At 40.7% G+C, this 17,378-nt stretch overlaps 1 protein-coding gene across 2 annotated transcripts in view; it reads right to left on the minus strand.

Moving 5' to 3' along the window:
• The window catches only part of ADAMTS18 (ADAM metallopeptidase with thrombospondin type 1 motif 18), a 63,149-nt gene extending 47,650 nt beyond the window's left edge, over positions 1-15,499 (minus strand). Inside the window, exons 1-7 of one of the 2 annotated variants that reach the window (XM_030582135.1) lie at positions 15,359-15,499; positions 9,691-9,890; positions 9,085-9,168; positions 8,061-8,220; positions 6,968-7,073; positions 2,468-2,605; positions 611-764 (exon numbers count right to left, since the gene is read on the minus strand). In XM_030582135.1, the coding sequence (XP_030437995.1) occupies positions 611-764; positions 2,468-2,605; positions 6,968-7,073; positions 8,061-8,220; positions 9,085-9,168; positions 9,691-9,890; positions 15,359-15,431 (915 nt within the window). In that variant the 5' untranslated portion in view covers positions 15,432-15,499. Of the gene's footprint in view, positions 1-610; positions 765-2,467; positions 2,606-6,967; positions 7,074-8,060; positions 8,221-9,084; positions 9,169-9,690; positions 9,891-15,358 lie in introns of those variants that run through there. The other variant, XM_030582136.1, reaches the window with a different exon arrangement.
• Between the last annotated feature and the right edge of the window lie 1,879 nt (positions 15,500-17,378).

Genomic DNA, 17,378 nt, shown 5'->3' on the forward strand with positions numbered 1-17,378 from the left:
CCTGGTCACTGGAGAAAAGAGCATGCTGAAGCAACCTAACAAACGGTGAAGCTTGTGCGTTCAGCCTGGGCTTTTTGTGGATCCTGGAAAGATTTTGCATCTCAGGGCTGGTCCAGACTAGGGGGGGAAATCGATCTTAGATACGCAACTTTAGCTACGTGAATAACGTAGCTGAAGTCGAATATCTAAGATCGGATTACTCACCCGTCCAGATGGTGCGGGATCGATGTTCGCGGCTCTCCGTGTCGATTCCGGAACTCCTTTGGGGTTGATGGAGTTCCGGAATCGATATAAGCGCGCTCGGGGATCGATATATCGCGTCTAGATTAGACGCGATATATCGATCCCCGAGCAATCGATTTTAACCTGCCGATACAGCGGGTAGTCTGGACGTGGCCACAGAGGCACAGTCCCTTTTGAAGCTCCCTCTGGGATCATGAAACTCCCTAACAGGCTAGAGCCTTCAGAGCATATGACAAGCATGACAAGCAATTTCAGGTTTAGAAATAATCCAGACCTTGTTGCTCATTGTACTCCTTGCACTCATTTACAGAACATTACAGTCTTCTAATGTCAGTTCTAACTTTGTCAAAAAGATATTAACAGGTACCTTGACAAAACTGAGGTTGCATAGTTTTGCTTTCATTCCAAATTGCCATTTGCACTGGGTATCAGCATCATAGATCTGCCCTGGTAGTTTATCAGGGTATTTATATTGTCCTGTTTGTTTAGGTTCATCAATCAGGCAAGCAGCTTGAGCTGTACTATAATGAAAAGTATATTTATTAATCATGATGTTGAGCTTTTTAATCAAAAATACTTTTATTTGCTACAGAACAGCAAAAACACATGCTATTGCATACAGTACCTTTCACAAGCATTGTAGGCATGAACTGAATGAGAATACTTGCTGCAGAAGCCAAGAGATGTTGACTTCTTGTTGGCAGCCTGACCTGCAAAGTTTTAAGAAGCAGGAATTCCCAGGCTTTAGGATTATGGTAATATTAGATGTAAATGGTGTCAATTTCCTATTGTCCCTTCCTTATGTGAGTGTAACCAAGAGCAAGGAGTACTCCCTAGACTACATTTTCCAGAAGTGGACCACAGGATCTGATGCAGAACCCACATGTGCAGTGTCTCATTTCTGCATTTTCTGCACGTGAAAGGCCATACAAAAAGGCCACTGAGTTTTAGTTGAGAGACCAATCAGCATTGTGTGTTTTTGGCTGATGGCGCACATGTTAAAGCCAAAATTTCATATTATTATCCATCATTTTTCTTCTTTAGTGCTTGTGGTTCCATGAGTATGGAAGTTCAATCTACCTGCAATTTGCCTTCCAACTATGCATCTGTTGGGCCATAATAAATGCTTGAATGCCCCAAAGTGGATAAATAATTTTCCTATAGCAATATTATTGTGGCAGAGAAAATCACTCAAAATTCTGTCATCTGTCCTTTCCCTTAGTTAGGTAAACCCAGGGCCGGCGCTTCCATTAGGCGACCCTAGGCGGTCGCCTAGGGCACCAGGATTCGGGGGGCAGCATTTTGCGCGCTCCCCACGCAGCACACGGAAACTTCTGGTTCCGCTCCCGTCATGCCGCCGAAGAAGGACCTTCTGCCAACATACCACGGAAAATAGCAGCAGGCAATTGAGCAGCTCGATGACTGCAGCTATGACTGAGGCATTTCGGCGGAGGGTCCTTCTTCTGCGGCATGATGGGAGCGGAACTGGAAGCTCCCGCATGCCCCATGGAGAGCGCACAAAATGCCACCTCACAAATTCTGCCTCGGGCACCAGAAACCCTTGCACCTCTCCTGGGTAAACCAGTTTGGTATCTAAGTGTCACTCCTGTATTCAATGGCAATGTGTGCATATTATGCCATTGTGGGTTCATGTAATAAAAGCAAGAACTTATGTTGCAGAAATTGCAATTCCAGTGATCGTAAATGCTAAAACTAAAGGCTGCTCCTTTATCAGCATACATGGTTTTGTACCAACGTGCTAGGGAAATAATGGGATTCCATTTTTTCAGCAGCTCTGTAAAATATGCTTCTTGAAGGCACGACCATCAACTATGACTAGGTCAGGAAAAAATCCACAAACATTCATTCATTTCATGTCAGCACCCTTTTATATTCACTTTTCACTGATATTCTAATAAACCTGCTTGACAAAAACATTTGGGGTAAGAACGAAATGGAAGTGAACATTGCAGCATTTTCACAGAGGATGAAATTCATTCCTATGAAGAGAGCCAGCACAAAGGCCCATAGTACCACTTATGTCCCACACAAACCAAAGTTTGTGGGCTCATCTGGTATATTGGTTTTGTATTGGCCTTTTCCACAGAAATGAAATCCACACCAAAGTAAAATTTTAATTTCTAGTCATGAGTATTTGCACCAGAAAGCCAATTATAAGAGTTGCCACCCTCCTCTGGAAGATCCTGACTTATATCTGACCTACCTGAGGAATTTATTGAGATACTGCCTGCTGCATACAGACCAGGAAAACACCCCATTGTTTCCTGTAAGCGTGGGAGACATAATGTTACCTTCGGCTTTTCTACAGGGATTTCCTTCTCCATCATGAATCATGCCAAAGCTAGAGAGAGAACCACAAATGAGTGGGGCACCCGAAGCAAAATGCCAGAAACAAGAGACAGCTTTTAGGGGGAAAGAAACGCTGTTATTTTATAGCAGTAATTTTATCAACAAAGTCCACCAGTAAGAAATAAATGAACACAACAATGGTCACTAGTCAAGCCCAGGTTAACAGAGACTGAAATTTATTCTTAGAGTACAATACATGGAACTGGACAAAGAAGGTTGAGTTTCAGGGGAATTCTAGTTTGGTGAGGCATCAGGAGTTCAAGAACATAAATCAACCCCCCAGGCTGCCAGTACACAAATACCACAACATCATCATGTAACATCAGTGTCTCAGCCTGCTTAATAAAGTTATCTTTCCTGCACATCAGTTTGCTAATGAAACAATTATCATCTACCCACTGTTTGGTGGCCCATGCGAAATAAGATGGTGGGCTCATTCCTCTACTCAAAGGAGATTTTTTTTCCCCTCACACCGAAGAACCTACTGCAATTGCTAAACAAATGCAACACAACTGATGTGGACTGAGTTATGGTAGTGGTGAATCGAACTCTCATTCACAAGTGGATATGTTAAATCTGCAACACAAATCCATGGGTGCAGTACTGGCCCCATGAATTCAATAGCAAAACTCCCACTAACTGGGGTCAGAATTTCACCCCATATTGTCTCTTTTCAGCTTACAAGACTGTGAATCTTCACAGTCTATTTGTAGAGAACCTTTATCCTGCCACTTTAATTTGAGGGGGTAACCAAACATATTCAACTACAGTCAAATACGAACCAGCATGCAACAGAGGCAGTGTGTCTAGTGGATAGAACACTGGACTGGGGGTCAGGAGGCCTGTTCTATATAGGTATGTCTACACTACATTGTAAACTCGGATCTGGGAACTTGCTTGCACGTGCATACTACATTGTAAACTTGGGCTTACAATTGCTGGATTCAGGTCTCATGGCTGTGCTAATGCATCCATACTGCCAAATGAAAGGACTTGGACTGGAGTCACAGCAGAACTTGGGCTCTGACTCATCCCCCCAGCAGGGTCTTAGCCCCAAGCCTTGAGTGCTTGCTAACCTGAGTCAGACTGATTTGTGCAGGGATGGAAGGGAGGCTTAGGCTCAAATTTGAGTCAGAGCTCAGGCTTAGAGTGCCTCTGCCACTGACCCAATCTGGGACCTTGGGCGATTCACTTCTCCTTTCATTGTCCTGCTTTCCCATTCCTCCTATAGTACATCTTGTCTGTTTAGACTGTACCTCTTTGGTGAAGGGAGTTTCTCTTACTAGATGTTTTGCCAGATGTCTAGACAATAGTGTCCTGATTTGAATAGGGTAGGTACTACCCCCATATAAATAATAATAAAACATCCATTAAAATGCTAAATGTGGAATTTATGGCTACACAAAAGTTAACAGTTTCAGATCTTTTTATTTCTCCACTTTCTATTTATTTTATATACTGTACATCTGAGAATTTCAGTCTGTTTTGAATAGAAATCTCATGGTCTCCTAGTTCAGTTGGTGCATTGGCGGTTTTGAGCACGTAATTTGTGTGTGCAGGGGAGGGAGGGAGGACTAGATGCTCAGCTGCTGTAAACCAGCGTAGGCTTACCATACTGCTTCCACCAGCTGAGGATCTGGCCCTGCTGAGAAATACTGTTCACTCAGCAAATGGACAAAAAATCCCAGTTGAGTAAATATTTTATTAATAGTGGAATAAAAATTTAGTTCACTTGCTTTGCAGCCAAAAAGTCCACAGATTTAATCCTCAATGACACAATAGACCATAGACTCCTCAAAGAGTTATTAAACGCTCAGGTAAAAACATAAACTATTAAAAGAAGACCATAAAAATGTATAACAATAATAGCCATTCTCAAGGAGCCAGCGCGACTGTGCTGACTCCTATGAACCCGTACTGGTCTGTCATGTGAGCAATACTTTGAAATGACCGGACTTTACAGATGTTCCCACGGGGTATTGTTTGCTTTTTTGCTCTCAGTAGTCTTGAATAATGGAAATTTGCATATAAAACCTATGTTAAAATAAATGAAGATTCTTGCTTAAAACCATTATAAACTGGTGATTACAGGGCCAGATTCTCAGCTACATTTGTGCTTTGCACTTCTCCAGCAGTACAAACCTGCCCTAAAGTTGATGAATCCTGCTACAGGAGTATTCTCCCTGTACAGGGTAGGGAAATTCCATTGCATAACCTCATTCAGCCCCATTTCACAGAGTGATATAGGCCACTCATTCCTATAATGCACAGCTTTGCAAGTTATGCGCAATGCATGCCATGAGCAAAACTAAACTAGAAACACTTTTTCATTTACAGATGTTTTTCCTACCTGTGAATCACCATTTCACAAACGCAAATCTTTAGAGTGTACGTGGAGCTGTTAATTAAACGGCGATTACAGTAGTAGTAACATTGATTTTCAGAAGGAAGTAATATTAATATTTAATATTGCCTAATATTAAAGTCCATTGCATTTATATGATGAAATCTTGTATTCATTTCAAATGCACTTTCCCGCCTAGCATTGCTACCTGATTGTTAATAAGATCATCAGGCAATACTTCAAAGGATGGTTTGCTTCCACACACCATTGCTGCCAAATTCTGCTTTTCCCATACAAAGCTCTTTCAGGAACACAAGCTTGGATGAATGACAACAGGGAAATTTTCTACCTGTTATGGCAGAGTAAAGATGACAATCTTTCCAGGATGCTAGTTTTATTTAGTTTGGAAAGACATCCTTCCTGTCAGGATGCAGAAATACAGAAGTAAATCAAAGAGAAGCCAAAGAATATAAGGATTAGAAAAGCAGTAGAGATGACGAGCAAAACTTAACAGCTATAAATATATTATTTAAAAGAGAATGAAGAAAACAAACAAGAAGGAAACAGAATTAAGATAGCAGAAGAATAATTCTAGAGCAACATGCCATGGGCCTAATTCTCCTCTCACATTTGTGAATATCAGAAGTGACTCTACTGAAGGCAATAGAGTTGTGCTGATGTAAGTGAGAAGAATCAGGCCCTATATATTTTACTTATTTGGTCCCATTGAAATTACTGGCAAAACTCCCACTGACTTCATTAAGAGATGGATTATTCCCTAATTCCTTGTTTCCCTTCAGATGTACAGAAACCTGTGAAAGGGCCGCTCGTGTAGACATTAGGTCATAGTGTATGCTGTAGAGTATATTTATACAATGAAAACCAAATGGCCCCAGTTCAGTCATGCAGAATCAGAGGGATTCATGTAACAACTGAACAGCAGAATCCAGTAGCAATGTCATTGACAAAGGAAAAGTTCTGAATAGATGCTCTATGTCAACATCTAAGAGAATAGAAGATCAATGGCAGGCACCTAATGTTAGTGGCAGAAGATCAACAGATCTTAGAAAAATGGGAAGAATTACTACTATAGAAATCAAAGTCCAGTGGAAATACCTGCAAGAAGGCGACAAGTGGCCTGGGAACCTCTATAAAGACTACCTTCCACCAAATCATCCCCTAAATGTGGAGGAGTAAGAGGCAAAGGAGGATGGTATGGAAATGGCGTCTAAAACTATGAATCCCAGGATCTGCTGGGACAGAGATGATCCAATCACACACAAAGGGGCTGTTCCTCCACACTGCTATCTGCTGTGTCCCTTTCTTCTCTGGCAAGACCCAGCAGTCAATCCTCCACCAGGACAAGATCTCCCTCCCTGGGAGAGTATACTCATGCCGTACAGTTACTTCAGGTACTTCAGGCAAGATTCACTTTGGCACAGCTATCAACTAGAATAGCCACAACAAGAAGGAAGAACAGTATCATGGGCATCTGTTCCTCCACTTACCACTCCAGGATACTCCCCTCACATCCCAGGGAGCCCTAATTCTTACTCAGTAGAGGAGATTCCATAGACTCCTACAGAGGTAAGAATAGTGACGTGGAAGTGGCATTGATCCCCCTTTTTGTATTCCGCAGGCAAGATATGCCACAGTAGGGTCTCCTCAACTCACGGCAGCTGAGAGGATGATCATGATTTAGACTTACAGTGATTACAAAATATGACACATCTATTGTATTCTAACAGGATACACATATAAAATGGGAATAGAATCCAGGAGTTCTAACAGTCCCCTGTTCTAGCCACATGGCCCCTCTCTCTAAATGATCTATAGAATTTTTCATTGGGGTATCAGCTTTTTCATAATCGCAGCAGACATTCAATTTCCATTCGCTGATATGTTTATCTATAATATAGACACAGGAGGAAAAGATTTATCTATAATATATATAAACTTGTTTATCTATAATATATATAGGGGGAAGGACTCACGAGAAAAATAGCTTACTTGTGTCCGGATTCGTGGGCAATAGTAAAAGCCAAGCCAAGCCCTGTATCTTCATTGATGGTACAGCTACGGTATTTACTGCACATGCCACTAATAGGGGCAAAGCCTAGGGGAGGAGGAAAGGCAGAAGAGATGTTATTTCAAATACTGTAAGATACATACATCTCATTGTGATGGATATGCTTTCGTGAGTACATGCTTATTTTGGTGTGTGGGGAAAGTTCCGTTCATGGAGCACCAGGAATTGTAGGCAGACCTACATTTAACGAAAAAAGGGAGTTGCGCATAGAGAAGTGCACACGTGTCTATACACACATCTATATATGCACACGCTGGGCCCAATCCAGAAGGAATTCATTCCACAGGTGCTGGCCTACACAAGTTTTAACTGGGGCTCATTTTTAGCACAGGTGACTCAACATCAGTCAAGTCAGCTAAGAAAGCCATTTAAAAGGGGACAGCTCCTTTCTGAAGGTCAGTCCCTTTCTGAAGGGAGAACAAAGAAGGTCCATGTGGCCCAGATGTATTTTTGAAATACAAAATGAGATCAGTGATGGAGAAAATTCCCTGAATGCAGTGGAGATCCTAAAAGATGTCTTCTGTGGCCAAAATACTGGCAATTTGATTTTTTTTTAATTTTAAAAGTTTTTAAAACACTCTTATATAGAGCTTTTCAGTAGATCTCAAAGCATTTCACAGTCTTTAATGGGTTTATTCTCCTAGCACCTCTGTGTAGTAAGGAAGTGCATTTAGCCTTTCTGTGCCCAAGTTTCCTAGATGTAAAATGGGAATTCTCCCCATTTTAGAGGTGGGGAACTTGGGCAAGGTGAGACTAAAAGACATGCTCAAGGTCACACAAGAAGTCTGTGGCAGGACAGGGATCTGAACGTGATTCTCCCAAGTCCTAGGCTAGTTCCCTAATGGCTGGACTATCCTTCCTCTCACTAACATCTTACTTTCCACCTTGACTATTCCTTTACCACATCTTCAAACATTCTCATTAGCCACAATACTGGGATTGTCTTTTTTTTAATAATCAAGATGCTGTCAGTTGACATTCATCAGTTTTGCAGAGCGTATTTTCTTACCATACCTAAAGTGTCACAGGGTTCATTTTTCCAAGAGCAGATATCAAATCCTGTAAGCAAGATGGCATGGTCGTGACGCTTTCCGTTCTTTCCAACCAGAGCAGATTGCCACTGACAAAAGCTATTTAATGACTGGTCCGCATGATGGTTGATCATTAATCCACCCTACAGATATTTCATAGACACAGAAATAAGATGCTTCTACCGGAAGCTGAGGAAGGTGATTGAAGGAAGAAGAACTGGGATTGGGGGAAGGGGAATTACTTTAGTTAGTTATATGACCAAATGTGAAGAAATGTCATCCCTCCATTTCCTATGTCACTATGTATTTGACACACCTGCCTGAAATGACTATTTCAAGTCAATCAATCAATCATAATTATAAAATGAAGCTGAAGAAACTCAGGCCCAGGGATATTTTCAGGCACAGATGGAGATTAGGTGCCCAATTCCCAAAGACTTTCAGTAGGAGTTGGACACCTAACTGTGTCTTCGAAAATCCCCCACAGTATTTCAATAGCAAGAGGTGATTCATAAACTCTTTTAAACTTTAATTGCAATGTGAATGATTTCAGGGCTCGGCTTCCCCTTTTGGAAATCATTTCACTTGTGAATTTGTGCCCATTTCGGTTTTCACTGGGTAATATGCATGAGGTACAAATGTCTTTAATCTCTTGATTTGGTTTTCTTGATAAAAATATGTCCTAGATGAAGAACTACTAAAGGCAACAGCCCTTATAAAACACTTGGGGATTCCATAGTAATAGTCAGAAACACTGAAGGGTAAAGGGGAAATTAATTAAACTCCTGGTTCTATTATTTAAAAAAAAATTAGGAGCAGTGAAATATGGAAAATGTAACATCAAGGGTTCTGGAGACATCATAAAATCTCACACTTGACCCTTGTGGTTTATAATGTCATGACAAGCCCTCAGTGGAATTTCCTTTGCATAGCATGGGCTTGTCCATATATTCCCTGTGAACAATGTCAGATATACTCTGCTACAAAAGAATAATGACACCACTTACAGGCTCTTGCTCCAAAAGAAGAAGGCTCACAACAATGATGTTTATGTCGCTTCCAATTGTTCCATCTTTAAAAAGGCTAGAAACCTGCATGAATATGTAAGAGAGGGTAATAAATAAATACATCTGTAATAAAAATAGAGTAAAGATAATTAATGGGTTATCATGATCTAACTTTCAATGGCAGTCAAGAGCAGGGTTACTCAAACAGGGGTCACCGCTTCTGTAGGGAAAGCCCCTGGCAGGCCGGGCCGGTGTGTTTACCTGCCTCGTCTGCAGGTCCGTCCGATTGCGGCTCCCACTGGCTACAGTTTGCTGCTCTGGGCCAATGAGAGCTGCTGGAAGTGGCGGCCAGTATGTCCCTTGGCCCACGCCGCTTCCAGCAACTCCCATTGGCCCGGAGCAGGGATTTCTAGGCTGGCACACATGGACTTGCAGAAATCGATTTAACAAGCCGAGTTTTTAGTATTGCCAACTTTTGTGATTTTATCACAAGTCTCACCAAGTTGGGTGTTTTTCTTAAAGTCCCTGCTCCTGGTTGTCTTGTAGGTTTTCCACAGCTGTAGATGAGTACAAAACCAATGGCACTTCAGTTACACCAACTCTTACCATGTTCATAACTGTTAAGATATATGTGGTTACATTGTCCTTGCCATGCTTCTCCAACATTTTTTTATCCGCTACAACAAGCGTTTCAACATTCAGACTTCCACTTTTCTGGGTTTTAACAGCTGATCTTTTGAACCTTGCTGAACTTCCATATTCATCCGATAGGATGTATGTATCCTCTGTCGGTGGCTTAGGTGTGTCTAAAGAGAAACAGAACACAGTTTTGGAAAGGGTTCAAAACGGGTCATTTTTATGAGCAGTTTGGTTAGATAGTAAAGTACCTGGGGAATAAAGCCCTAAATGAATTTACAATATTGTGCAAGAGCCAGGTATTGATTAATATGGCCTGTAAGATGGTGAGTTCTTCTGATACATTATTAATTAAGATCTGATTCATTCTTCTTTAAGAAAAAAAAACTGAATACAATATGCAATTCAGAGGAAAGAAATAATCTAGTAAAATGAGTTTCATGTGCTGTAGGGGAAAATACTTAGTATTTCTGCCTGAATAGCTATATCCTATTTGACCATTTTGTCAGCTTCTTGCACATTGTGCATTGACTGCAAACACAGCGTATGGGCCAGATTCTGCCTCCCTTAATAAATGCTTCCAAATAGGTACAGAAACTAGATATGCTGCAAAAGCAGAGTCCCTGTGTGCCTGTATTTTGACTGGCAACAGCCCCCCATGGGGACTCTCCACACAGATTACTCCTGCTTGGAGTACAGTATTCAGAGAGTGAAAAATAATGACCATTGCTGGATCAGAAGCCATGTGCATAAACATGCGGTCTATACTACCTGAGAAATAAAGCTTGCATGCCTTCTACTTGTGTAGGGAATGACTGCAGAGTCAACCCTCTCTCTGGGTTTTGAGGAAGCCAGAATTAGGGCAGAGAATCTTTGTTCCATACTTTTCCTGCTTATGGATTTTCTTGCATAAGCCTATGTGCCCCTGGCAACCAGAATTCAGCCCACTGGTCACTATTTGAAAATGCGAGTTAGATAACAACAGGAGTTGTCCTTGCAAATCTTTATGGCAAAAGGGATGAAACATGATATGAGCAATGAAGCCCCAGGTAATTAAAAAATGTAACAACAACCTTTGTCTAGAAGCCCTGCCTGTGACTGTGTCTGACAGTTGCTCCAACAACAAAATTAGGTTGGTATCTACCTCCTTCTTGGTCACACGAGGACACCAGGGATCCAAGGGAAACAGGACGGTAAGTAGGGAAGCTTATTTGCATCAGTTGTCTATCCCAAAATCAGTTTCATTTACAAATCTTCTAAGGCAGGCCATCTCAAAGCTGAATAAATTATGCTCAGATGGAGCTTTGATCTATGGCCTCCCAGGGCTTGTGGTGGTTGGAATGTTATACTTGTTTAGTTGTTGCTCAGACTGTAAATTCTTGGGGGCAGGGAGTGTGGTCTGTGGTTGTACAGCAAGTAGCACAATGGAGTCCAGGTCCATGACTGGGGCTCCCAGGCACTACAGATATTACAAAAAGTAAATAATAGTAATAAATGCTGACTGTCCTTAATATTCTAAGTGAACAAGCTGTAGGCAGCAATATGCTGGTATTGGGCAAATACGAGTTGTAGCAATGCAATATCCCTAGTGATTTACTTCTGAGAATTCATTTAATCAGAACTATATTTCAAAACATGAATGAATGAAAGATATTTTAGTTATAATATCAATCAAGAATTATTATCCTGTTAACAATGTAGAGAAGTATCCTCTTTTGAAAGCATGTAAAACCATGCATCACCTAACAGCGAAATGCATAGCTTATTTCCCATGCAGAGCAATTCTGTGATTAGGAGGCAGTACAAGTGGCTTGCACTTCATTCACAAAAAGTCTCTTTTATATTTGCCTTTACTGTAGGTGGCTCTCATCAGCAACACTTCCGAGACTCATCTCCACTTTGCACCTGCTTTACTGCTACTAAAAGTTATTAAGCAGCAGCAGCTCTTCTCAAATATGACTTACGGAACTCGATCTGTTCAGCTCTTGCGCTTCAAACTATTTAGCCTGTGATGACATATCTGAAAGATGGCTGACTGGCTCCTCTCATGCTTACAAACTGCACGCTCAACATAGCTACTAAAGAAAGTTATAAGGGTTAAGCTTTAAGTCTTCAAGCATATATCTCTGCAAGCAGCACCGTATTAATAATCTCTTTTCCTATACTGCAAAAATGGATTGATTCTGGATTAGAGATTAATTAACCCTGTTGTATAGGCCATCTACAGTTAAGGCTGCCTGGGGCATCCCATTAAAAGACCCTGTTTTGGGGCTGAAATTATCCATGCCAGGTGTCTACATGAGACTGAAATGTTTTGGAGCGTTTCAGCTAAAATGGTTCACCTGTTTCCAAGAATGTGATAAAGGAAAAATACATTGTTTTGCCTATAATAAAAAAATATTGTACAACCATGTCATTGAGAAACTCTAGAGCCACCACCACCATTGGTTGGAGCAGGGACATGGCCCTTCTGCCCATGACATGCCTTTTGCCTGTGCTACCTTAATTCAGCCCCCTTGTGCATATGTATTATGCTACAGGCTTTAATTGTATCATCACATCCTATTTTTTTTCCACAGGACCCCTGCCTCATTCAATGCCCTGGATGGACTTGTTTTGGGGATGTATAATGAAGATGGCTGTTCTATGAAGGACCCCTGGCTTCATTTGTTGCAGAAGTTGAAAGATCTGTACTGAATGAGGCAGGGGATGGCAGGAGGAGAAAGGAAGGTCTCGTGTTTAAGGCTGTTGAATGCTGCCCTGGAGTACTGTGGACTTTCAGTCCCTGCTCTGAAGTCCCCTGTCCCTGCTCTGCCACAGAGTTCCTTTGTGATACTGGGAAAGTCACTTACATCAAACTTTTCACAGGTTGCCACTAACTGTGTGTTGCTCATTTTATATAGGCCTATCTTGAGGCCATGGAGCTGAGCACCTATTGAAGTCAATGGAACCTGCAGTGCCAAGTACTCTGAAAAATCAGGCCATGGGCGCATCCGCTTGGGTAACCAAAATTAGCGGACATTTTTTAACCTCAGCTCTCCATCTTCAAAATGGGGACAGTGATACCACCTAGTTTCACAAGACCTTTGTGAGGATTAATTAGTATTTGTGAAACACTCTGCTACTATAGCAATGAACACCATAGAAAACCCATGAGAAAGTTAGTAATTCTGTCTTCAGAGCAGAGTTTGAATAGTGTACAGTGAACAAGGCATGGGGCCCTCGATTGAACAATGAGACGAAAATAAAATATTGAATAGCTTCTCATTAAGTGAGCACTGTCCATCATGTGCACTGAATGAGGCAGGGGTCTGATGGAAAAAAGCCGCAACTGATCATATAATTAAAGACTGCATCATAATGCATATGCACAATGGGGCTGGACTTTGGCTGTCTGAGCAACTATCATTCTAACATTTCCTAATTTCTGAGTGTTTGACTTTGCAGCCTTAATGTTCTTTCAACATAGTTTTCAGGCGTTATTTATATAAAAGTCTTGTTCCTGATTCATGTAACCTGCCTTATTCCTGCACGCAGCATCATTAAAGTCATTGTGCTTGTAAAGTCTTAAATTTAATTCAATCACTAATACAAACATCAACATAAATGAAAGTTTAAATTTGTGCACTTCACATAGGGGTGCTCAAACTGGGATCGCAAATAGATGTCAAGTAGCAATGGCCGTCCTACTCTTCCTATATTGCTAAACAGGAGGGAGCCATAGCTATATCCAAGCTACATGAAAAAGTAAAGAAACCATTGCTTTAACAAACAGGAGAAAGGCCAGTGAAACTTATTCAGCAATATAAGCAACTACGTACCTTCAAAGTGTAACCAACCCCCCTACAGCACCGCCTTTCCTCTTTCAGTACCATGTTTGGAAACAGATTCAGTAAAGTACCATTTTTACTTTCAAAATCCTGTTAACTTTAATTGCAAGAGCATTAACCACAAGTCCAAATTACTCCTGCTGTGTTGTTCCCTTGAAAGTACAGGGAGTTGTGCGTCCTTTCTATCCCTTACGTAACGGGATAAAGGCCCACTGATTAGGACTTTAGCATAAGGGCTGGGAGACTTGGGTTCTGTTCCCTACTGTGCTATACACGCCTTCTGTGACTTTAGACAAATAACCTACCTCTGCACATCTGGTAAAATGAAGAGAACAGTGCTTTCCTACCTCAAATGGGTGCTGTGAGGATAAATGTATTGACTATTGTGAGGTGCTAGGGTACTACAGGAATAGGAACCATATAAGATAAAATGGCCAACGTGGAAGAGCCTGGAACTATATCAAAGCCATCAATATCATACGGGTTTTGTAATCAGTGAACGACCTTTAAAAAAGTGCTCTGATGGTCATGGAAAATGAGAAGACCATGAGCTAATGAACGATTCCTCACATCACTTTCTAAAGTAGCCCCTGCTGTCTGCCATTCACATTAGTCATTGTATAGCTGTTAAAAAAAAAAAAAAAAAGGATTGAAACAGGATGACTATGGGTTTGTACAAGAATTATGTTCTGGGGCTTCTTAGAGTAGGGGAGATTCAGCAGGAAGGGGAAAGAAAGTAGCAGAGACACCTGCAATATTGAAGAAAAACATGAAGTGATTGAAAATATAAAGACTTCTCAATATTTAAAAGGGTAATTCTCAAACAGATCAATATTTTCCTGCAGAACGCTCAGAGACTTTCACTCCTTCCTCCTTCACTTTTCTCTTCCCATTTTCTCCTCTTCTCTTCCCTTCTGTGTGTTCCTCTCCCCTCCATTCAAGACCCTTTTTTATTTTCCCATTCAAAAAGGAACCCTCTTATTGTCCCCAAACTCAAGTATGAATTGGGGAGGACATATTTAGACTGATGCAACTTTTTCAGTTACTGTTTTCAATTGCTGGGGCTCTAGCCATGAAACTCAAATGAGAGGCAGATCAGCTTTCAAACAGAATCAAGTGAACATAAGAAGTATAGCTATAGGGTTCTTGAGGAGCTCCTAAATATTCTTCAAGTTGAGGGCCTAATGAAGGCCTCACAATGAACCTTGGTAGGATAATGTAGTTTCAATACATTTTTAAGAGGTGACTCCAGAATTTTATTTAAACAATTTACTTGGGAGGTTCTTGTTGAATTATCTCAGTTGCTGATGACTTCATTATCAAATGGTGGATTGTGAAAGACCTATTCCCCCTCCTTTGCCAAATCACTGATTCCTAATGCTTTTCCTCCATCTTTCAGACTAATTGCATATATCAGATGAAGAGAAAATAGAGCAGGGAGTTGGCACTGGTAATTGTACAGAAGATGTGGTGTTAAAGTACCAGCAGAAAAAGGAATGGCCCATCAAAAAATAAATCAGTCTCAAGAAAACCAGAGTGAGGGATCTTCTAAGCTGAGCAGCACATTCCTAAGAAAGTCACTCATTGATTTGTGGTGGAGTTGTAATAATAGTGATGGACAGTGCCATAAACTTAAATGCATGATCCAGCTCCTTGTGTCTGCCCTCCATTTTGGCCATTTCTTCTGTTAGCAATACTATTTAAAATACACAGCCCCCATCAGAGCAGTGGCTACAAACCACACTAAAAGAAACACCTACAAGTCTCTAAGAACTACTATCTCAAACAAAGAGAGAAAGTTTCCTTACATACATTTCTTTCGACGTCCACAAAAATGCTGCTTTTGAAACCTTCCATGGTGGTAATCATTCGCCTGATCATGATACTTGTGGTGTGTGTGCTTTCTGTGATGACCCTGGGAAAAGCGATTGGAATTGGAATCTACTTTGTACCGGTGCACTTTCTCCTCTGCTGTCCGTTTGTATAATACATGAGGGTGATGTCCGACAGGTGATGTGTAGTTGTGTTCCTGTGCTAAGTGCTGAGGTAATGGAGATATAAGGAATTCGTTCTCCTGCATTCTTATCAAACCTGACTAAAAAAAAAAAAGCACATTAAAAAAAAAACATTATATTTTGCAGTTTGACAACAATATATTTATGTCCACTTGTCAGCACTAGGTTCCTTCTAAGTAGCTGATCCTATTCTCTTAATTGAAGAGTCACTTATACAAAAAGAAGCCTTTTAGCACATTTTCAGACTTGCAAAATGGTTTTCTGGATATATAGTCATCAGCAGAAGAGGGCCAGGAAGAATGAGAGTGTGCTGCACAGACAAGAAAGGAACAAAGATGGTTTTATGAAGCACAGCGTTCCTTTTTAAAAAAAATAAAAAAAGCATAGCTTAGAACACTGTCAAAGCAAATTATTCCATTTGGATTCTTAAAAGAGGTCTATACAATTAATAGATTCACTTAGGAAACAACACTCTCTGACATCAGATTCAGGGAAATTAAATTTTTGAACCCCCTATTCTAATTGACAGCAACAGATTTCCTTGGCAGCTAATCTTCCACTCCACTTGCTGTGCTGCATTCTGACTAATCATGGAACTCCATGCCCCAGCAATTTGCTTGTGTTCCAGAAGACTCTAGTCCAAGACAATGCTGCAGTTGCTCTCAAAGTATCTCAGAATCTTCCTCTCTAACAGCTGAAGTTTAGTCACTAGGGCGGATCAGAAAGGAGAATTTTGTCCTAAAATATGAAAAGTCTCTGCCACTAATTGGCACTTTTTTTCAACCTCAGCACAGAAACCCAGGACTGAAGGACTATGGTCAATGAATACCCTCTCCAGACTTAAGGCTGTTCCTTCAAGACAGAGTAGACATATTAGTGGGGCAATGTTGTAAAGCTGTTACTGGGGCAACCCGAGCCCTAAAGTTCTTGCTCTGTGGAATACATAGAAGACTTCAGGCTGCAGAGTTGTCAGTGCACTAAACTACTATCATCACATTAAATATTAACCAGGATTGCTACACAATGTATATTAAAAATGAATACCGGTATATACGTATTTTCCAACGCAACAACAAAAAAAACCCCTCTATCTTAAAATGGTGTTCAGGCTGAGGGTACGTATTAGTAAATTAAGAGTAAACACTTCTAGAGGGATTTGTAATTATTCCAAAGTACTAAAAATGCAGGAAATTCCAATGTATAGTGATGTTTTAAAGAAATCTGAGCACATTCAGGTATGGAAATGGAAAGGCAAAGCAACTAAGCAATCTTAACACTACCCTGAAAAAATGCTACTTAATAACAATTTGATTATGATTAGGTCATTTTAGTACTGTGCTCCCAGAGAAGATGAAAATGATTTTTACCAACACATTTTGTGTTTAGCACATTTCCCCCCTTTCATTGTGACTAGAGGGCAGAGTTAAGGTTAGGGAGAAAAACACTGTATTTTTCATACATTGACTATGAATAAAGCTACACATATGCTTAAGTGTTTCCAGGATCAGAGGCAGCATCAGAAATGTGGGTAGCAATGAGGAAGTATTTACATTCAACTCATAAATTAGTTGTGCTGTTCATTCCCTTGTCTTGTAAAAACTGTTGTAATAAACACTCTTTTTTACCAAGTAAAAACCCAAGAGATGGAGGCAGCAAATATTAACGTGTATCCAAGTGGGACAAGAAAAAATTTGATTAGATAAGTACATATGTAATATTACTGACAAAGTTTATTTTAGGTCACTGAGGCATTTTTGCCAAAAGTGGCATCCCCCTGAGAACCACTCAGCTCTGTGAACAACTTTCCAGAAGT

The sequence above is a fragment of the Gopherus evgoodei genome, chromosome 12 (genome assembly GCF_007399415.2).
Source record: "Gopherus evgoodei ecotype Sinaloan lineage chromosome 12, rGopEvg1_v1.p, whole genome shotgun sequence".
NCBI lineage: Eukaryota > Metazoa > Chordata > Testudines > Testudinidae > Gopherus > Gopherus evgoodei.